This window comes from Artemia franciscana, chromosome 1 (assembly GCF_032884065.1).
Source record: "Artemia franciscana chromosome 1, ASM3288406v1, whole genome shotgun sequence".
NCBI classification, from domain to species: Eukaryota; Metazoa; Arthropoda; class Branchiopoda; order Anostraca; family Artemiidae; genus Artemia; species Artemia franciscana.
This window is the reverse complement of record NC_088863.1, coordinates 27,379,033-27,401,358: the sequence shown is the minus strand read 5'-3', so window position 1 is coordinate 27,401,358 and position 22,326 is coordinate 27,379,033. Positions and strand designations below refer to the sequence as shown.

The 22,326-nt window shown below is 33.7% G+C and overlaps 1 protein-coding gene across 1 annotated transcript; it reads right to left on the bottom strand.

The window, feature by feature from the left end:
- Nucleotides 1-1,135: 1,135 nt before the first annotated feature.
- On the bottom strand, nucleotides 1,136-21,324 carry LOC136027874 (large ribosomal subunit protein bL12m-like). Its single transcript, XM_065705290.1, has 4 exons — nucleotides 21,194-21,324; nucleotides 16,690-16,903; nucleotides 12,308-12,436; nucleotides 1,136-1,307 (listed from the first exon to the last, which is right to left on the bottom strand). The coding sequence occupies exons 1-4, from the start codon at nucleotides 21,232-21,234 to the stop codon at nucleotides 1,191-1,193; spliced, it is 501 nt and encodes a 166-aa protein (XP_065561362.1). The 5' UTR covers nucleotides 21,235-21,324; the 3' UTR covers nucleotides 1,136-1,190.
- Nucleotides 21,325-22,326: the final 1,002 nt, after the last annotated feature.

Sequence of the window (22,326 nt, the reverse complement as noted above, 5' to 3'; positions counted from 1 at the left end):
TATAACCGTGAGTGGCTATGCTCTTCATTTTCATTTTTGACACTCCGTCGCTTTTCTTCTAACCACGTGCGAATTAGCTCATCACTTCCATTTTTGACTTGCTCACTTGCTCGGTGTCGCACGTCTTCTAACACCGTGTTTCTTTACTCTTCATTTCATTTTGTCACGCTCTAATTGTCGTTTTCGCATATCTCCTAACCGCCCGTATCTTTGCTCTTCATTTTTGATACGTTTTTGGACTTTGATTGCTTCAGACAATTTAGCAATGGCCTTTGCTTTAGCTGCCTATATTAGTGTTGTCGCAATTGATGGTCCAGATTGTCGATTTTCACCTCTCATCACGTTTGATAGTTCAGGTGTTGGTTCCAAAGAATCAGCATTTATAGTAAGTGCAACTGCAAATTTTCCTTTTTTGGCCCTTCCAACAAATATTATGTTATATAAATAATTGATCTTTGGAAACTCAACAATCTTGTTTATGCAATGCATGAAATCATATAAGAAAATGATTACATGATGTCACAAGAAATGCTTATATAATGTACCAACATAGTACATGACGTCATTTGCAAAGACCAGAGCTAAAGCTTTTAACGAATTTTCTCAGACTTCTGACCTATCTAGATCGTTTTTTTTTTTATGCGAAAATATCCTAATATATCGATTTTTCTGAAAAAAAATGGAGCCTTTTTCGAGAACATACATAAATACATACGCAATTATTGCTCGCTTATAAAGATAGTATCTTTTAGAAATTTTTTGAGGATAATTTAAGGTGTCAAACATTTTAATAAGGTACCAATACTGTCCCTCTTTTTTATAAAAGTAGCGTTTAAAGAGAGGATTAATAAAAAGACACAAAATGGAGATTAGTTTATGAAGAGAATACAAAACAAATCATATTTTTTGGGAGCTTTGAGAGGTGACCAAAGCGGAAGTTTTGAACAGAGTGGTGTGGGTATCAAAAAAGACTGTTTAAGAGTGTGCTGGGTTGACAGTAGGAACAATAGGGTCAAGTTAGTCCTAAATATACACCAAATGTGGAACCCAATAAAACATACAGCAACAATCAAAACAAAAACACTCCTTTTCTGCTTCCAAATACTAAATGATAAACTAAGAAAAGGTATGAATATAAAGTGTTTTAGCTATTTAATTCAACATGTAAAAAAATCAGTTTGATTCAAATTCTAAGAGATTTCACATACAGCACCAGCAGCAGCGAGGGCATCTTTTAGTTTCTCGGCTTCCTCCTTGCTTAAATCTGCTTTGACAACAGCTGGAGCACTTTCCACAAACTTCTTAGCCTGGAAGAAAAATAACAAAAAACTTATTGCTAGTATATTTCTCCTAAACTTTTTTAATGTCTCTCTTTGTATTTAAATAATATTGAAAGAGAAAACTAAATTGCAGTTTAAAATGCTTTTTGGCAGCATTCAAAGATTAAACGAGTCAGATGGTAAAAGAAAATAAAGTATAAACAAAACAGATATAAAAAAGATAAATGCTAAAAAGTGAGTAATTATTCTTTATTCATTAAAGTACTTGCCCGATATACCCCCTGCATCTCAGGTAAACTGGACACTAAACTGGTTTCTTTCGCTAGTTTCTTTCAAAATTAGCGGAAGAAAAGACAAAGGGAATTGACAGAACAGATTGGATATAGTTTGGGCTACATATTTGCACATTCGGGGGGTAGGGATTGAGGGTAAAGTATTTAGACAATGTGAAGTCAGAAAACAATTCTTACTTCATAATATCAGTATAATTGTAGCTAATATATTATGCATGCAGAGCCGCTGTACTTTACCCCGTCCCCTTTAATGCGCAATTATATGACCAAAATTTGTTTCCAAAGTATTATATTTTCATTATACTTAGGAATATTTTATTGGGTTTAACCTAACTTCACTTCTTGAGATGCACGGTGTATATCAAGATATCGAAAAAGCTTCTATGACGGGGGCTGCTTTGCTCTCCAATCATTTTTTACTTTAAATGTACAAACAAACTCTTAATTTCCAATCGGATGAGCTTACACCAAATTTTCTACCACCTAAGGGGAGTTAATGAGGGAACAGCTGTCTCCTATAAGAACCAAGTCTGCAAGTTTAGGGTTTAATGCTACTCTTTACTTTCATAATAAAGGCGTAAATAAGAAATATTCCCGGAAAACACGAGGGCTTAGATATCAATTTCAATCCCCCCTCCCCCTTCCCTAGAACTAATCGTATATTTATCAGAAACGTCAATGAAGGATGTTATGACATTAAAAGGCACTCTTTGAGGCATCTCCCCTTCCCCCTTCCCTTGTCTAAACAATGACCCACCGCCCCTCCTTCATAATAATTTCTCTACAATTATACGCTTTTATTCGTTCAATTCAAATGTCTTCTCTTTGGCTACTCAATAAAATTTCCCTTTGGCTGTTCAATTTTACATTTGATGAAAATTTTAGAGAGAATTGTCGAAAGGGAAGGGTTTTCCGACGGAGGAGGATTTACATGGAAGGAACAAGCCAGAATTCCTGTTTAACCTTTGAAGCCAGAGGTTGGAGACAGAACTAAAAACTATTTTTCTTGTTTCAAAAGCGGCTAGAAATTTGAAAAAAAAATCTAATTTTATTGTCTTCATAAAATAATGAAGATAAGATAATATAATAAAGCAACTGCTCACTCTTTGATTTAAGTTGTTTTGTTTCAAAATATGTTCGCTAGAAATCAACAATAATTTACTCGGAGCTCCTATCAATGGACGTTTTGACCACTTTCATGACATACTATATATTAATCAATTATGAACTAGTTCACTAGCAACACAGGGACAAGAAAACGACTTACCTCTCATCCCCTCTGATTTTGAATAGCTACAATTATTATTGGTACAAAAAACAAGACTCATTACCGTTGAAGAGCGGTAAAGTTAACAAAATCGATTTTCCAAGCTCAAATTTCTTTAAAAATAGCTATTTTACGGAAGGATTACAGACGACGTGACTGACCTCATACCAGTGATAATTAAAATTCATAACTTATAAAATTAAAAATCCAAATACTTAGTCTCTACGAGAAGATAAAGTACTTAAGCTAATTCTTAATTTTACATATATATATATATATAAAAATATATATATATATATATATATATATATATATATATATATATATAATATTGTTAAGTAAGATTAGGTTTATCCTCAATTACTTAATTATACACTGCTAGCCCTAGTAAGAAGATATTTTCTATACGAGTTGTATGGGTAGTAAGCACATACAACAGAAAAGAATTATCGAGAAGCAAGACAGGTCTAGAGGATTAAGAGTAGCATGCTCCGCGAGTGAAGCCTTGTTCTCAGTAAAGCAGCATTAGCCTCAAAATCGTCAAAGGGACAGGGTTGTCAAAATTAATTTTTAATCCGCCCATGTTCACCATTTTTTTAGTTTGCCTTTGAGAAGTACTTATACTATTTTGTCGATATTTGAGTAACAGCCGAATAGATATTAAATTATAATAGGCTTACACTTTAGCACATAAACAAAAGCAAGGAGTTTCTACTTGGCCTTGGGTGAAAAAGATTTAGCTGCTAGCTAGTAGGTTGAAAGAAATTTGTCAAAGCTGGAAAATTTATTTCAACGCCTTGATACCAGATAGAGTTGATGGAAGGGTGATAAGAAGCGTGGAAACACGTAAACCTTTTCAGTCACTGTAAAATAATTTTCGTGTTTGTCTCTATACGTACGTAACCTCTTTTTTACGAAGGTGAGTGTATAAGAATATGTAAAAAATGTATCTTATTTGACCTATGCTTTATTATCTTTGATTTTAGCCGTCGACACCAATTCATGAAAGTGTAAAATGTATATTTCAAAATCAAAGAGGGGGGGAGGGGTAGTTGTGCTGTTTTTTACTTTTTTAAATGAAAAGGTGACACCTTGAAAAGGGAGAAAAGTTACAACTGAACCTTGTAACTCGTATAATACCTTAAAAAGTCTTTACATTTGATTACAGAAATTTCAGTATATTTTTGAGGCTTTCAAAATCAAGTTTTGACTCCCAATGTTGAAGTAAATAATGAAATTTTGCATGAGATTATTATATTTCAAACTAGCTGTTGGGGTGGCGCTTCGCGCCACCCCAACACCTAGTTGGTGGGGGCGCTTCGCGCCCCCCCCCCCAAGCCCCCCCGCGTGCGTAAGTCGTTACGCGCCATAATAGTTACGCGCCATTGTAGTTGTGTCCCTATGTCCCACCTGTGAATATAGATAGATATATATATATATGGTTTTAACTACGTAAAACTTGCGAATATACAACATTCTTTGCTGTCCCATTGTCTTTGCATATAAATAGATTGTCAGGTTTACCGACTCTTGAACATGCAACATATAATGGTCCATGGGAAAACAATCTGTATTCAGATCTATACCTCATGATTCTAATGATTGCCCTTGAGCTTTGTTGATGGTGATTGCTAATCGACCATTCCCTGTCCCGGTGTCCCGGTCGTCATTTACATCCCCCTGTTTCCCCCGGTGTCCCCGTTGTAGTTGTGTCCCTGTGTCCCGGTCGTCATTTATATTCCCTGTGTCCCGGTCGTCATTTGTATCCCGGTGTCCCGGTCTGTATATACATTCGTTTTTTAGTTTATTTTTTCTCCTTTATTTTTTTCCTTTTTTTTCTTTTTTAGCTTATTTAGATTTTTAGATTTTTTAGTTTTTTTATTAGTTTTTAGTTTTTTTTTCTTTTTAGTTTTTTTGTCCCGGTCGTCATTTATATCCCCCTGTTTCCCCCGGTGTCCCCGTTGTAGTTGTGTCCCTGTGTCCCGGTCGTCATTTATATTCCCTGTGTCCCGGTCGTCATTTGTATCCCGGTGTACCGGTCTGTATATACATTCGTTTTTTAGTTTTGTTTTTCTCCTTTATTTTTTTCCTTTTTTTTTCTTTTTTAGTTTATTTAGATTTTTAGATTTTTTAGTTTTTTTATTAGTTTTTAGTTTTTTTTCTTTTTAGTTTTTTTGTAGTTTTTACCTTCTTTTTAGTTTTGTTAATTTTTTTTTTTACTTGTGTCCTGGTCGTCATTTATACTCCCTGTGTCCCGGTGCTTTGTTGATTGCTAATCGAACATTCCTTTTGTCCTGGTCGCTTTCTCTTTGAGTGTCGTCATTTATTTTTTTCTTTTTTAGTTCTTTTAGTTTTTACCTTTTTTAGTTTTTTTTAGTTTTTAGTTTTTTTAGTTTTTTACCTTTTTTTAGTTTTCTTAGTTTTTTTAGTTTTTTAGCTTTTTTATTTTTTTTATTAGTTTTTAGTTTTTTTGTAGTTTTTGCCTTTTTTTTAGTTTTTTTAGTTTTTTAGCTTTTTTATTAGTTTTTAGTTTTTTTTGTAGTTTTTGCCTTTTTTTAGTTTTTTTAGTTTTTTAGCTTTTTTATTTTTTTTATTAGTTTTTAGTTTTTTTTTGTAGTTTTTGCCTTTTTTTAGTTTTTTCAGTTTTGACGTCACCTGATCCAGTTTTTTCAGGTGACGTCACCTGATCCACGATCCACAGATCCACAGACAACTTATTTTTATATATATAGATAGTTTTTTTTTTTTACTTATGTCCTGGTCGTCATTTATACTCCCTGTGTCCCGGTGCTTTGTTGATTGCTAATCGAACATTCCTTTTGTCCTGGTCGCTTTCTCTTTGAGTGTCGTCATTTATTAGTTTTTTCCTTTTTTTTTTTAGTTTTTTATTGGTTTTTACCTTTATTTTAGCTTATTTTTCAGTTTTTTCCTTTTTTTTAGTTTTTTTTTATTTTTTATTTTTTTTAGTTTTTTACCTTTTTTTAGTTTTTTTAGTTTTTTTAGTTTTTTAGCTTTTTTACTTTTTTTTATTAGTTTTTCGTTTTTTTTGTAGTTTTTGCCTTTTTTTAGTTTTTTCAGTTTTTTTTTTAGTTTTTTATTGGTTTTTACCTTTATAGTTTTTTTAGTTTTTTAGCTTTTTTATTTTTTTTATTAGTTTTTAGTTTTTTTTGTAGTTTTTGCCTTTTTTTAGTTTTTTCAGTTTTGACGTCACCTGATCCAGTTTTTTCAGGTGACGTCACCTGACACATCCATCCACACATCCACAGACAGACAACTTATTTTTATATATATAGACTAGCTGTTGGGGTGGCGCTTCGCGCCACCCCAACACCTAGTTGGTGGGGGCGCTTCGCGCCCCCCCCAAGCCCCCCCGCGCGCGTAAGTCGTTACGCGCCATAATAGTTACGCGCCATTGTAGTTGTGTCCCTATGTCCCACCTGTGAATATAGATAGATATATATATATATGGTTTTAACTACGTAAAACTTGCGAATATACAACATTCTTTGCTGTCCCATTGTCTTTGCATATAAATAGATTGTCAGGTTTACCGACTCTTGAACATGCAACATATAATGGTCCATGGGAAAACAATCTGTATTCAGATCTATACCTCATGATTCTAATGATTGCCCTTGAGCTTTGTTGATGGTGATTGCTAATCGACCATTCCCTGTCCCGGTGTCCCGGTCGTCATTTACATCCCCCTGTTTCCTCCGGTGTCCCCGTTGTAGTTGTGTCCCTGTGTCCCGGTCGTCATTTATATTCCCTGTGTCCCGGTCGTCATTTGTATCCCGGTGTCCCGGTCTGTATATACATTCGTTTTTTAGTTTTGTTTTTCTCCTTTATTTTTTTCCTTTTTTTTTCTTTTTTAGCTTATTTAGATTTTTAGATTTTTTAGTTTTTTTATTAGTTTTTAGTTTTTTTTTCTTTTTAGTTTTTTTGTCCCGGTCGTCATTTATATCCCCCTGTTTCCCCCGGTGTCCCCGTTGTAGTTGTGTCCCTGTGTCCCGGTCGTCATTTATATTCCCTGTGTCCCGGTCGTCATTTGTATCCCGGTGTACCGGTCTGTATATACATGCGTTTTTTAGTTTTGTTTTTCTCCTTTATTTTTTTCCTTTTTTTTTCTTTTTTAGTTTATTTAGATTTTTAGATTTTTTAGTTTTTTTATTAGTTTTTAGTTTTTTTTTCTTTTTAGTTTTTTTGTAGTTTTTACCTTCTTTTTAGTTTTGTTAATTTTTTTTTTACTTATGTCCTGGTCGTCATTTATGCTCCCTATGTCCCGGTGCTTTGTTGATTGCTAATCGAACATTCCTTTTGTCCTGGTCGCTTTCTCTTTGAGTGTCGTCATTTATTTTTTTCTTTTTTAGTTCTTTTAGTTTTTACCTTTTTTAGTTTTTTTTAGTTTTTTAGATGAAAATTTTTTTTAGTTTTTTCCTTTTTTTCTTTTTAGTTTTTATTGGTTTTTACCTTTATGTTAGCTTATTTTTCAGTTTTTTCCTTTTTTCTTAGTTTTTTTTTATTTTTTATTTTTTTTAGTTTTTTACCTTTTTTTAGTTTTTTTAGTTTTTTTTAGTTTTTTTAGTTTTTTAGCTTTTTTACTTTTTTTATTAGTTTTTAGTTTTTTTTGTAGTTTTTGCCTTTTTTTAGTTTTTTCAGTTTTTTTTTTTAGTTTTTTATTGGTTTTTACCTTTATTTTAGCTTATTTTTCAGTTTTTTCCTTTTTTTTAGTTTTTTTTAGTTTTTAGTTTTTTTAGTTTTTTACCTTTTTTTAGTTTTTTTAGTTTTTTTTAGTTTTTTAGCTTTTTTATTTTTTTTTATTAGTTTTTAGTTTTTTTTGTAGTTTTTGCCTTTTTTTTAGTTTATTTAGTTTTTTAGCTTTTTTATTAGTTTTTAGTTTTTTTTGTAGTTTTTGCCTTTTTTTAGTTTGACAACTTATTTTTATATATATAGATAGTTTTTTTTTTTACTTATGTCCTGGTCGTCATTTATACTCCCTGTGTCCCTGTGCTTTGTTGATTGCTAATCGAACATTCCTTTTGTCCTGGTCGCTTTCTCTTTGAGTGTCGTCATTTATTAGTTTTTTCCTTTTTTTTTAGTTTTTTATTGGTTTTTACCTTTATTTTAGCTTATTTTTCAGTTTTTTCCTATTTTTTAGTTTTTTTTTATTTTTTATTTTTTTTAGTTTTTTACCTTTTTTTAGTTTTTTTTTAGTTTTTTTAGTTTTTTAGCTTTTTTACTTTTTTTATTAGTTTTTAGTTTTTTTTGTAGTTTTTGCCTTTTTTTAGTTTTTTCAGTTTTTTTTTTTTAGTTTTTTATTGGTTTTTACCTTTATAGTTTTTTTAGTTTTTTAGCTTTTTTATTTTTTTTATTAGTTTTTAGTTTTTTTTGTAGTTTTTGCCTTTTTTTAGTTTTTTCAGTTTTGACGTCACCTGATCCAGTTTTTTCAGGTGACGTCACCTGACACATCCATCCATCCATCCACAGACAACTTATTTTTATATATATAGATTTAGCGCTGAACTTTCAAGGGATATCCGTGTTTCACTTATCACCATTTTGTCAGAGGTGGCACTACAACATTGCCTATACTAAACAGCAATAAGGCTTCAATGTATTGTTGTTGTTTTTTCCAGAGCCACTTCGTATGGAAGGTTTGGTTGTAGAAACTTTGAATGTGGATCATTTGACTGGAAATCAAAAGTACTAGTATTATTTCTAAGTGTCAAAAGTGATCAGAGGGCAGTCCCCCCCACCCTTTTCACAGCCCTTCCTTCTTAACAAAGACATCCTATCAAAACTTTGATATAGGCATTTCATAAAAAAAAAAGTTAAAAGGACAATAACTATGCCCTCCAGGGATGATATGACCCCCAACAGCCCCATAGGCGAAGGTTGAAAATTACCTAATTTGCCCATTGTTTACATATTGGATTTATTATCGTAAAAAGAGCGAATTTGTTTATCCCAGGTGGATCCAAAAAGGCTAAGGGTGCTAAGGTGAAACTTCAGCGAACGTTGAGGGGTGTTGAACTAAATTCAAAGACTAGGAAGACAATTTTGCGAACCAAGATTAGAATATTGGAGGATTTGCTAGATGTTTTCCAGAGAAATTGCCTATGGGTTGTTCTGGGTACTCGACTGATCAACCGTATTTCAAACAGTAAGATGTACAAAAATAATGTGGTTTAATTCTCCTTTCTAGAGCTACAATGAGAAAAAGGTTGAGATGACCAGGACAAGTTCTGTGGATGAAGGATGACATATTGCCAAAGATAGTCCTTGTCGGCCAACCGTCCACGGCCAATGAAAATCAAGTCCTCCCCGAATGGGTTGGGAGAATGTCCTAAGGATATATTTAAGGAAAATGGGAACTTCTTGAGAGGGTGTATAGAGGGAAACTTTAAATAGATTGGGATTCAGAAGGAAGGTGCGTAGCTATGTCGGCCTCAGGCAGCTTGGTGGTGCCTGAGGCCAGCACCAAGGGTATTTGGACACAATTTTAGGGCCTGTTGAGGGGAATGCTGAAATAAATCAAAATACACTATTTGCAAATATTTGCGCACATTTGACAACCTAGGAATGTGTGAAATATCTTAAGAACAGGTAGGATATTAGGTTGAGGTTTCAGGGAATGTTAAGAGGGATGTTGAACTCAAGCAAAATACATATTTAGCAAACGCTCATGTGACAGTCACAAAAAAAGAAGTTTACAGAGTCAGAAATAAAGAAGATTGAAGCATCTATGTAGCTGAGTGATCCATCTGACATATATTTGTTCTATTATTTAATTTATATCTAATCATTTCACAGTTTTCCCAGGTGTCTTTCCAACATATATCTACAAATTACTATTGAATCAAAATCTTAGTTTAAGATCCGGTTTCTTTATGAAACTTAAAAAAAAGAACACAAATTACTAAAAACATTAGTTGGATACAACCCCCCAATAACTAACCGTAAACATTCTGAAGCCAATTTTGTATATGCATAAACATGTATAATAAGAATGAGATCTAAATTGGAACGAAAAATTTGCATAGACAATAATTCTAATTGCCCAATAACTCAAGGCCCAATAACAAAAAAGAAAAAAATATAAATAAACAGTTAGAATAGATATTAAAAAGATGGAGGGGGGGTCAAAACAAGATAACAAATGCAAAAACCTCTGCAGCACTACATACAATAAGTACACTCGTAGGGGGGGGGGCAATACCTCCCCATGAAACAAGAAGATATTAAACCCACCCCCAGAAATTTCTTGGTGACGCCCGAGATGCACACCCATCCTCACTTTTCCCCTCGTTGCCCGTAGACAGGTCAATGTAACCTTTTATCCTACATAGAAAAAGATTGTCGCAACGGGAGGGGTGGTATCAACCCTCAGCATCATTAGGAAAGGCAAGATCAAAAAGTATTCCTCTGAATCAAGATGAAGTATAGATCGGTTTCTGATGTGAATGTGCCAGCGTGAGGTAGTGCTGTCTCTGAAACTGGGATATTCAACATACAGTTTTTCCATGTATTAAAGTGCATTTGTTATTTCAGAATTCGGGTTCGATGGCTTTTTGGCACCCTTTGGAATAAAATTGTTGCTTTACACTACAAAATGGCAGATACTGCTACTTTGTTTCATCTTCTTTTATTATTTAAAAAGTCAGTAGAACGTGTAACTTTCTTTTTAATGAGCTTTCTTCCAATATCGCTAAAACAATCGGTTCAACACGATCACATGTTACGATCAATGCGAATTAAATAACGGTTAAATCTTATCTAAAACTCTTATGTACACCACCACCCCCCCAAAAGAAGAATTTGTTGTACTACAGCAGCCCCAAGTTATTCCTTAGCTTTGCTCCAGCGTAAGTAACCCCTGAAAAGGACAGATATTAAGCTTATCACATGAACATGTTAAAAATTTGAAGCCTTTGTCCTCGATTATGGTTACGGACATTACCAAGGAGAAAAAATTCCGGCAAGTTGGTTTTGATTGTAGTACCCTTGTAAGGTCCTATGCCTTATTAAGGCATTTAGAGTGCTATACTGACGGGATCTACGGGCCGGTTTAGCTCACCACAGCCATACTTGTAACTTGCGTTTAATAAATATTACTTCAAGTGAAAATATAGTGGGGGGGATTTTTGGAACGTTGTTTCCCACTTACTCTTTAAATTTTAAGCATTGGTTGAAAAAAAATGACTAGTAGACGTAGAATTAAAAATGAGTCTTTTCAGACTTTTCCAAAAAAATCTTGTTCAAAGGTCAAGATTAAACCAAAACAATTCGTCATCTGGCAAATTTAGACCAAAAACCACACGCTGTTGAATGAAAACAAGAAAGTTCAAAACATAAATCCCTGATCCAAACCCATAGAAAAAATTCTTTTCAATAAAAAAAAATATTTTTACAGAAATAAAACTTGTATTTTGGATAATATTTTATCTAGAATGAAGGACGTCAAAACGTCATTAAAACTCACTGAATATGCCAAACGTAGAAACTATCGATCCTAAAGAGATAGAGGGAATAAGGAAGGGGGATTTATCTTTCCTAGAGTTGATTAAAGCAGCCATCTCTCAGAAAAAATTTGAAAACTGTACTACACACAACAAAAGAAGCCGTTTTCCATACCTCCCCCTCCATCTTAGGATCTGTATGTACCTATACACCAAAATTACTTATTTGGACTAAATTTTATATTTATTACTAAACGCCTATATTCATTTGTTTTTTATCATATTTTTTAAACATTGACTTGTATTTCGTTGATTTATTTAGATGTTTCAGTGTGCTGATGACAATTCAGCACGAAAATAGTGGTGATTATATACAACCGCAACACTGGATCCATACTGTGGAATAGGGATTCTTGAAGGCCCAGTGGATGTTATAGTAGAGCATTGCTGTAGATTGCAGGAGACCAAAAGCAGTGGAATAATGGATACCATTCCCAAATTCATTGGTGTTAAAAAGAAGGGAGTCATAAGCGAACTTGTCATAAGTAGTCAATATTTCTGGTTTCAATGTTATTTAACTTTGTACAGACCTCAGAGTTCTACAAACTCTTATAAACTGGACTCAGAATAGATTAAATATAATCTTTAGTGCTTAAAACGCAGTGAATATACTATTGAGGGCATTCCTTTTAAGGTTAGTCTAACTGAACTTAACACTAAACTGTGTTTGGCTACACTAATACAATACCGCAATCATTGGTTTATCTGCTAATTTAAAGACGCAGGTTAGCCTAACGATATATAATTTTGTTCTTAAAAAATTGTAAAATATAGAAATAATTCATTCGGAAAATGAGTTTACAATAAAAAAAAAAAACAGGTAACAAAATCTCTTCAACAATGATCAATAACACATTCCGCTCATAGAAGTTAGAAATAGATCTTCAAATTACAAAAGCGCACTACTACTAAATTAAAAAAAAACAATCAATAGTGTTCAAATCGCACCTGGACTAAATTCATGCCTTCAACTAAGTTCTTCATCTCCTTGATTAGTGCCACTTTTTTGCTATCATCATATTTCATCAATTTGACAGTAAAAGCTGTCTGCACTTGAGCTGCTGGCACCTCTTCCTCCTATAAAAAAAAAAAGAAAAAATTTTTCAAATAGGCTAACTCAACAAGGGAGCAATAATAATTCTAAATGACTGGAGGTAAAGACACAAATTTTACACGGGAGAAAAAGTATTGAAAATGACTGTCCTTACTGTAAATATTGGCTAGATGTTTAAATAACGTCTTTTTGTTTTAGACCTGTGAAACACGAAATAGATAATGTTGATATCAAAAACTTTTGTCTCTACATATTCCTGAAAACAATAAAAGGAAAAAAAAGCACACCCGTGACCCACTGAAAAATTATTGGAATGCCGGGTAATGGATTTAGCTGATTAGTCCCATATTTTCAGATTAGGGTGAGTGGAAATAAATGTCATATCCAGCAAAAGTGTCAAATAATGCCTTTTCAATTACAAAACCCAAGAAAAAAGGATTTTCATTAAAATAAACGAACCCAAAGTTCATTGAAGATTTAGTGAGCTAAATGTGTCAGCTTAGAGAATGTGGCAGAGGACATCAGACTGCAGATATTTCCATCCAAAGTTTATGGCGTCAAATTTCCCAGGAAGTCAGAGAAGCTAATTAAAACCATTCTAAAAAGTAGATAAGAAAGACCCAAGAATACTTTAAGAAACCCTTTCTTTAATATCTGCAATTGTAGATATCAAGTTTTTAGTGAGATCAGAATTTCTGACGTAATCAGGAGCAGACTGACCTTAGGAGAAATAAGTAGTTCTTGAGCAACCATGGGAATACTAAATAATTTAAGCTTAGAAAAGGATTTTATTAAAGAGCTGGTAGCTAAAAGAAAGAAAATGACAAAAAAGAACGCCTTCCTGTTATTTAAAATAGCTTCAATTTGTCTATATTTCATAGGCTATACTTCAATGTATTGAGTAAGTAGCAGGGACGTCACGTATGGGGGGAGGGGGACATACCCCCTCAATCTCGGTTGGTAAATGCAGCAGTTTTACCGACTCGTGTAGTGATTTTACGTATTGAGTTTGAAACGGACATTACGCTAATTTTTGACAAAATAGGCAGTGAAAATGAACAGACATTCGGTAAAATCTCTTGCTAACCCTCCCAAATATTTTGGCAAGTAACAACCCTGGTAAGAAGCCAATAATAATTTCCAGAGAAAGAGTAAAAATATGGCTTGAACTTAAAATGCTCATGTCATCTACAACCTTACAGCTATGCCAACAATAAACTCTTGAAACAATTAGAAAGGATAAAGAGCATAGTTTAGCTCCTTGGGTGTACCCCCCAAAAAAATATAGCCAAAATGAAATTTCGACCAATTTAGAAGAATATTGCTCCTAATCAGACAGTAAACTACATAGCCTTCTTACAATAAAATTACTTGAACTCCGTTTTTGGCATTGTCTACAACAGCTAAACAGTCTACACCAGTGTTTGGCAAAATTTTAAGGGATTGAACAAGTTTACAGCTCACAAAGTTTAGTTTGTGCGACCCAAAAAAGTAAAGAAATAATGTGTCTTGTTTGAATTATATTGTAAATTATTACCCTTAAATATAAACTTCTAACTTATCTAAACAAATTAACAAAAATATTTTGAATAAGAAAAACATAGTTTGATCTGTGGGGTGGTACCTTTTCTGTCATCATCAATTTTATTAACATTAGGGTTATATGTTGCAACCATTCGAATGCGGTTGTCCAAGTATTTGTCAGTTAACCAGATCCTGTAACTATTTTCAACGAATTTCATTCAAGAAAATAAAATCTCACAGAGGTATGTTGAGTTGAATATTGTCTACAGTCACGAAACAAACTGAACAAGAATTGAATATTTTTGCTTAGGAACAAAGGCCAAATATTTACATTGCTTGAAAAGAGTAACTGTAAGAAAAATCTTTTATCGATCATTTCCATCTTCGCTGCTAAGCTTGTCTTTTTCAAAATGTTGCATGAAACATGTGGGGAATTCTGTAGCATCAATCTCTACAAAAGATGAGATGAACTGGTGCTAAAATCAAAATATTTTTGAAGTCTCGAATGTGTTGATTTTTCAGGTTTGAAAAATACGAATATGTTCTTTGTTAAAACGTTGTAACGGAACTGTGAATGTACTTCTTGTCAAGGATCTGCTTCAAACAAGAAAAGTGTTTATAATCACCCTGGGTGAGATTTTTCCCCAAATGCTTGAGCTTTTTGTGAATGAGACAACATTTGAAATGGTTCTACAACTTTGCCTTGAAGAAAAAATTTACGAGTATTTAGAGTTTCTGTTATATCTACAAGAAGGTAGAATCTTGCAGCCAAGCAGGATGTTTATCTCAGGGAGTGATTCACCTAATACTTTCAAAAAATCCCGAGTCCTGAACAAACATCCCTAGAGTGTATAAGCTCTTGCTTTATGTACAACTTTAATAACTATTTTCATCAAATTGCTGACACTCAAAACTTTGCTGCACAATAACTACTGGTGTGTTATGCAGTGGTAAGAAAGAAGTTTCTGAAAGCTGTTATCCTTAATAAACAAGGTAATGAATCCTTTATTGTTATCTACTATGGCAGAAGCTTTCATTGGCTGCCAAGCCCAAAATTCCAGAGTTGATGATTTTTTTTTTTTTTTCAGAGCATATGTCCTGACCTCCATTGTGTCTTTAAATTCTTAAAGCTTTTCTTTTACTTGGAAGCTACGAAAAACCCTTCATACAAAAATAGCTAAATGAGCTGTATCAACCATATTGGTTGGTTTGTCAAGTTGCATGGAAAAATAACTGCAGCAATCTGAGACAATTTCAAGTTGTAAAACTACATCACAACTCATTGGTTCACCTCTTCTCATAACTGTATTTACAAACAGTTGCAGAGATTGAGTACCAGACATTATCTCACCTTTGTTTTTAAAATTGTAAAACAATACATCTACAGCTTCTAAAATATAGCTTCAATTATTTCATTATCTTTGTAAGACTTTTTGTTTTCAGCAATGATCTCTGAAACACAAAAAGATACTTAAGTTGTTACTGTCTAATTCTCTGAAAATTTGAGATTATAAAAAATTTGATTCAGATTTAAGTTGTGCTAACTTCTCTCTTCTTAAGGAAGAATTCTGGGCCAAATCCTTTTCAATACTGGAATGAAAGGTTTTACAAAAACTTTAACGTTTCTTTTTTTTCTCAATTGATACACTTGCATAACAAAGCAAGTAGGCAAAGTCGTCCTTTATCTGGGTAAAAAAAAATCAGTTTCCATATGAAAATTTCATTCAACATGAAAATTATAAAAAAAAATTTTGCTGGAACCAGTGGTGTCCACAAGAACCAGTTTGCAGTGACATATTGCAGAGATACACGAGGCGGATTCTTGACTTCTCTTGAACCAGCAACAGGCTAAGGGACACAGGTTAAATCTTTGCCTTTAATGTGTACACATTTTTGTGAAAGAGAGTCACAGGTGGGGAAATTCATGCCCACTGGTAGAGGAGTGCTGACATTATCAAGATCTTTTGCTAAAGTTTTTTTTTCTCTATCACCTTCCTAGTTTTGTTTAATGCCAATTGGTGCTTATTTGTCAAATTCATATTTTTACTCATTGTTAGGTATATTTAAGTAAATTCCAAATCTTAACTCATAATGTGATGCATTTAATAACAAAGGCCATAAAAAATAAGAACCAAAATGTGAAAATAAAAAAACATAAAATGGAAACAAAGTGGATGTTTCTGCACTAGGTGTGTTTTTGCTGCCAGTTGCTTGCAATCAATGGTTTTGCAATCTCTTGTCTACACCATCAAAAGCTACTGAAATATTACATGATCCCAGTTTTCATGAAAAATCATGTGATTACTATTCATGAGAAATCATGAATGGAAGTGATCCCTGTGACTCTAGATTCTTCAAACAGGTGTCTGATTTAACATTAAGACAAGAGTTATTGGATGTTCTTATGCACTCTGTTTGTACATATGTTCAAGAAATATACAATAAACAGTAACAGCTCAATTCACCAGTGAAGAAAGAAACAACTCTTCACTTGGTTAATAGGCCAGTGAGTTCTCTTGTACAGAACTAAGTTTAACTGTTTCTTTAGAACTGAAGATATTCAGGCATTGTCTTCAAGACATTAGACTGTTTCAATACTTGGGTTTATGCTTGATTTAACCAAATATTTGGCAGAAGACTTTATTTATTTTTTAATTAAATGATACTTTTTCTATGCATGGACTCTGTTAGCACAAAAAAAATAAAATAGAATATCAGCAATTAAACAGGGCCTTTTCTTCCATATCCTTACCTCTTCAGCTTTTGGTGCTGCTGGACCTCCATAGGCCATAACAGGGACATCTGATATATTAAGAGTAATTTTTAATAGTTTATTCAATTCTGCTACTTCAAAAAGGCTAAGCTGTGATATATCATTGACTATTTTCTGGATTTTTTCAGGAAACTGAGCAGCCTCTGCTGAAGTATCTGGTACAGCTTGACTCAGGCATCGCCTTAATTGTGTTCTAAAAAGAAAGAAATGGAATAGCATCGAAAATATTAACACATAAGATCAACAATTATGCTTCTTCCAAGCTTTTTTTAAAATCAATTATCTGTTACTTTGATTTGATGCAATAGCCTAATATGAATAAAAAGAAGTGAGGTACAGATCAAATTTATAACTTAGAATAACAGTAGTCCTGTGGTAATGCAGGAGTTTGATCTCAGCTTAGTAGAATGGGATCCAAAGTTCAAGCTTAGTTGTAGCAACAAATTGCATAGACAACAGAAGAAGTATCAATAATACCAATATATGCACACATACTTATGAAGGCATATTTAGATCTAGAAACTTTGCTGCCTCCCATGGAAAATCCTCTTCCTTTGAATATTTTGTACAAGCTCTATCCATCCCTTTTGAGGGCACCCCTCTGGCCAGATTATCAAGAGCTCTAAAGGTTTGAGATGATATATACTACATGACTTTCATATACAAAGTTTTAGGCAAATGTTTAATGGTCATATATCTGAGAATAAACAGTACAGGAATCTGTTTCAATCCCACTTTCTTGGATGATAGGTTGCAAAATAGCTGTTTTTTGACTAGCCATCTGTGGCCAAACAACAAGCACAAAATCCACAAATGGTGTGAAAGAGTTCAAAAAAAAAGTTGAAGGGTATAGGGACTTTAATATAAAATGTAGACTACTAAAAGATGCAATCAATTTGCATTGCAGTTTATACAACAAAGAAAACAAGACCAGGTTAACCTCATTAGTGAAGAAGAAGCAAAATTCTTTCAGAGGGAGACATGCCAAAAGTAAAAAAAAAGGCATATTTGAGTAATAAATTGAAACCAAACAAAAAATTTCTTTTGCTTCAAGATAAAAATCAAGTGTGAATCTGTTTTTGAGAATTTAGAACACTTTCTCAAATACTAATCCTGGAGATTTTTTGAATTTTGGTAAACTGTCCTTCATTAGTTAGCCTGTAAGCAAATAAATTTAGACAATTTTATGATCTAGGAAAACAACTAAGCACTTTTTCTTACTTTATAATTATTTTTTTCAAAAAAAAAGCTTCATTGTGATACTTGACAGAACTAGGCTATACCTATTGGAATTTAGACTAAACAGCATTATACCTTAATTTTCAGGTATTTTCCAAAGGTTTTATCTCTGAAAATGCAATTTCTGTTTTGATTAAAATTTCAAGTCACATCAGTGGGTTTGTTCTAAATTTGAGAAATATATTTGTAAATCTTTGAAACCTTGTAAATTTGGATTGAACAAAATTGTGAAGCTGAAAATACTTTTCTTGTGTGTTTCATTTAAGCAGAAAATCTACTTTGCAAGGTTTCACTTTTATAAAACCAAGATTTTTAAAGATCATCAAAAATCAGAGCCCACTAGAGAGAGAAGTGGATGTAGATACTTCAAAAAACCTTCCCAGGACATACTTTACTCTGTAGATCCATCCCTGAAAGTTTTATTTTTCTAACCTAACTACTTTCCAATATAGCAAAGAGCAGCTTGCCTAGAATTAGATAATTGTTGGAGGTTCCAGTGGGAAAACCCCTCCCAGCCCTCACTATCATAACACTCTTGGAAGACAATAGAGAGTCAGCTTGGAGTAGGCTGGGACTTATCATACCCAACCATATCACACACTCAATCCAAAGTTGCCATTGTGCAGTGGTGCCAACTCTAAATTGCAAGAGAATGGTTCTTGAACCACACCTACCATGTGATCACTATTACCAAGTTGGCTTAAATTGCATCTCTTTAGCACTCTCTAGTCCTCATGGTTTGTCACTTGACCATAACACAGCAACCTGGGTACCACCAACCCTAGAAAGGGCCCTGTGCATTGTCAGAGTTGGTTAGTTAGTGCCCAAGGCTACTATAGCCTATTGAAAAGAAACATGAAATAAGGATCATAAGAATACTACTTTTATTTTGTTATGATGCAAGTAATTGCCCAGATAACTAACTGGAAAGCAGGAAACATGTCAAGAAAACAATTCAAAAAACCTTTTCAGGCCATACTTTACTCTGTAGATCCATCCCTGAAAGTTTTATTTTTCTAACCTAACTACTTTCAAATATAGCAAAAAGCAGCTTGCCTAGAATTAAAAAATTGTTGAAGATTCCAGTGGGGAAAACCCCTCCCAGCCCTCACTATCATAACACTACCATTATTGCAGTTATCCAGGAATTTCTCCTCACAGCAGCAATGCACCCTTTTTCTTACCAACTGTGTTGCCAACCTCTGGAACAAATTACTGCCAGATACCATTGCTGCCCAAACCAAAGACAGCTTTAAGAACAATCTTGACAACAAATGAACAGAACTACAATTAGGAAGCACTCAAATCAGCAACATAAAACCACTAGTCAAGTGTATCTATTCGACTATGTGTCATGTATTATCAACTGTTTAAGAACTATCTTGACAACAAATGGTCAACAAAAGAATGGAACTATAATTGGGAAGCACTCCAAATCAGCAACATCAAACCACAAGTCAAGTTTATCTATGCAACTATGTGTCATATATTGTCAACGCTGGAGTTTCTACAAGGAAAAATCCTTAGATTGCTCCAAGCCTGTAATTTAAGGTAATTCTTGCATCATAAAATGCAGAATAATAGGTAATTTTTTTTGCAGTTCATATTATTGACTCCATATACTCAATCTAATAGTCAAAATATGCTATGAACTGTGAAAAATTTACCAAATAATGTGCCTAGTTAACACATTTGAATGTAATCTTGCTATAATTTACCTCTAAAACCCCCCTCTAATGTGCAAAATATAGCCTAAATCCTGTGTTTCAATGTATTCTGATGCTCACAGCTTTTTTATTTTAAGTTTTTGTTTCATCATAGATGATTCTGTTTACAGGTGAAGGGGTTGAAACAACTATATACAATTGGCTATATACTTGCAAGTCAAGGGGGAGCAGGTAAATTGTAGCAGGGCAACATGCAAAATGTTTTGGTCAATGTTCTTATACCTGGACAATTGTTTAGAGTCATGAAATTATTGTTAATAGATGCATTTGACTTTTGGAACATCTTTTCTCTCTTGCAAAACTACTGCAAATGCACCATTATGGAGTCATTCCAGCCACAATATTCTTGTATTTACACATATAGAATTGCAATCATTTCCATTTTGTGATTGGATATTTGAAATTGCAAATCTGTAATAGTTTAGAAACAAATTTGGGCTACAATATTTGCACATTAGGGGGGTCAGGGTAAAGCATAGCATATATTAAATATGTAAACTAAACCATTGCCTGGTATTTAATATATGCTATGCTTTACTCCCTCCCCCCCCCTCTTAATGTGCAAATATATAATAACTCCATAACAGTGAGTTTGCCATAGTTTTGCAAGAGAGAAAAGATGTACAAAAAGTCAAAATGTATCTATTAACAATAGTTTCATGACCCTAAACAATTGTTCAGGTAATAGGAACATTGACCATTAGTTCTCTAGGCAAATACCATGATTTTTCCTTTAGAAGATTTGGTAAAATTCTAGTTGAGTGACTTTTGTGCCATCTCAGAAAGAGGTTAAGTTAGGAAAATGAAACTTTCAGGGAAGGGTCTACAGGCTACAGTGTATCCTGGGAATGTATTTTAAAGTACCCACCTCCGCTCCTTCTCCCTCTAGCAAGCCCTGAAATTCGTCTACATGACAGGTCTATACCTATTGAATTTTGACAAACAATATTTTACCTTAATTTTCAGTTACCAGTTGCTTTTTCTTTGCCTTTAGTTCTGAAAATGTAATTCTTGAAATTTGAGTAGAATTCTGAGCCATATCAATGTTTTTTTCAGAATTTAGGAAATGTATTTGCATATCTTTAAAATTTTATAAATTGGGATTGAACAAAGTTGTGAAGCTGAAAACAATTTTGTTGTACTTCATTCAAGGCCTATTTTGCAAGATTTCACTTTTATTACACACATATTTTGAAATGTCGTCAAAGGTTGGGGCCCTCTAGAGGGAGAAGTAGTGGAGTTTGATACTTCAAAATACCTTCCTGGGACATACTTTAGCCTGTAGACCCATCCCTGAAAGTTTCATTTTACTAACCTAACACCTATCTGAGATAGCAAGAAGTCAATCAACTAGAATTTTACCAAAGATTGCTTCTTCTACAGGGCAAATCTTGCAAGTTCCAAATATCAAGATGATTTTAGTAGACCTAATTCATGATAGGCCTAGCTGAACCATGAGCCTAGAGTGTGCCCAAAAAAAGATTACAATATAATGTCTTATTTTAATAAATTCTTACACATTTTTTGTGGCACTTCGAATGATTTTGACTACATGCATTATAGATAGCTTAAACACTTCTGTTTGGAAATATAATTTTCTTTAATAATGTGTCACGTCAGTTTGTTTTGAAAAAAAACTTAAATTATCAACGCTACCTGAAAAAAGTAACAGTATTACTATTCTAAATATTTAAAGGTAGAGGTAGAACATGAACATTGCAACTATCTGCACAGTATTTCCAAAATGGAAAGTAATTAAAGCCCCCAGGGGACTTTAAAGCTCCTCAATAAAACTTTTCATTATCTTTTCTGTTATTTAGGCTAATACGCTAAGGAGAGCCACCAAATGCATCGACGGTTTACCCAGTCAGCCCTACTGCAGTAGAATATGCCAACCTCCCAAAACTTTTTTCGGCGTAGGAGTAATTACATGATGCTCACCTACAGGTATCTCTAGCAAGCAGACCAGAAGCTGTTTGACCTCCCTTCCCACCAAAGACAAACACGAGAACTTTCTAAAAAGCTGTTAAAATCCACCGTTAACACCAAGGTCCAACTAGACGTTTCTAGCCAGCAAGTAGTGAACGATTGGAACCAATTAAGCCAAGAGACTATTTCTGCTTCCTCGCCTGAGGAATTTAAAAAGAGGCTCAACAAGGAATGGTAGGCCAAACCATTGAAATTCCAGTGGGAAAACCCCTCCCAGTCCTCAATACCATAACACTCTTGGAAGACAATAGAGAGTCAGCTTGGAGGATGATGCGGTTTTTCATACCCAACCATCTCGCATACTCAATCCAAAGTTGCTGTTGTATTTCGGTGCCAATTCTAAATCACTAGAGAATGGTTCTTGAACCACATCTACCATGTGATCACTGTTACCAAGTTGGCTTAAGTTGCATCTCTCCAGCACTCTCTAGTCCTGATGATTTGTCGCTTGACCTTAGCACAACGACCAGATCTATCGTCATCATCAACTACAGAGCATCAAATCTTGCAACTAATTCGCTCCGAAGTTCAAATTAAGGCAAGATAAAGTACTATGACGTCAAATGAAACTTTTAACGTCCGAAGTCTTTTGGGAGGGTTCGTCTATCTCTTGGGTATTGTTTCTCAAATTTTATCAATCGCGGTGCTGTGAGGAGTTTTA

Coding starts and splice junctions, on each gene's coding strand:
- LOC136027874 (XM_065705290.1), bottom strand. CDS start 21,234: ATGCATGTAGTCAAAATCATTCGAAGTGCCACAAAAAATGT. Junction 16,904..21,193: donor CGAAGTGCCACAAAAAATGT/GTAAGAATTTAT, acceptor CTTTCTTTTTAG/AACACAATTAAGGCGATGCC. Junction 12,437..16,689: donor CAGCACCAAAAGCTGAAGAG/GTAAGGATATGG, acceptor TTTTTTTTATAG/GAGGAAGAGGTGCCAGCAGC.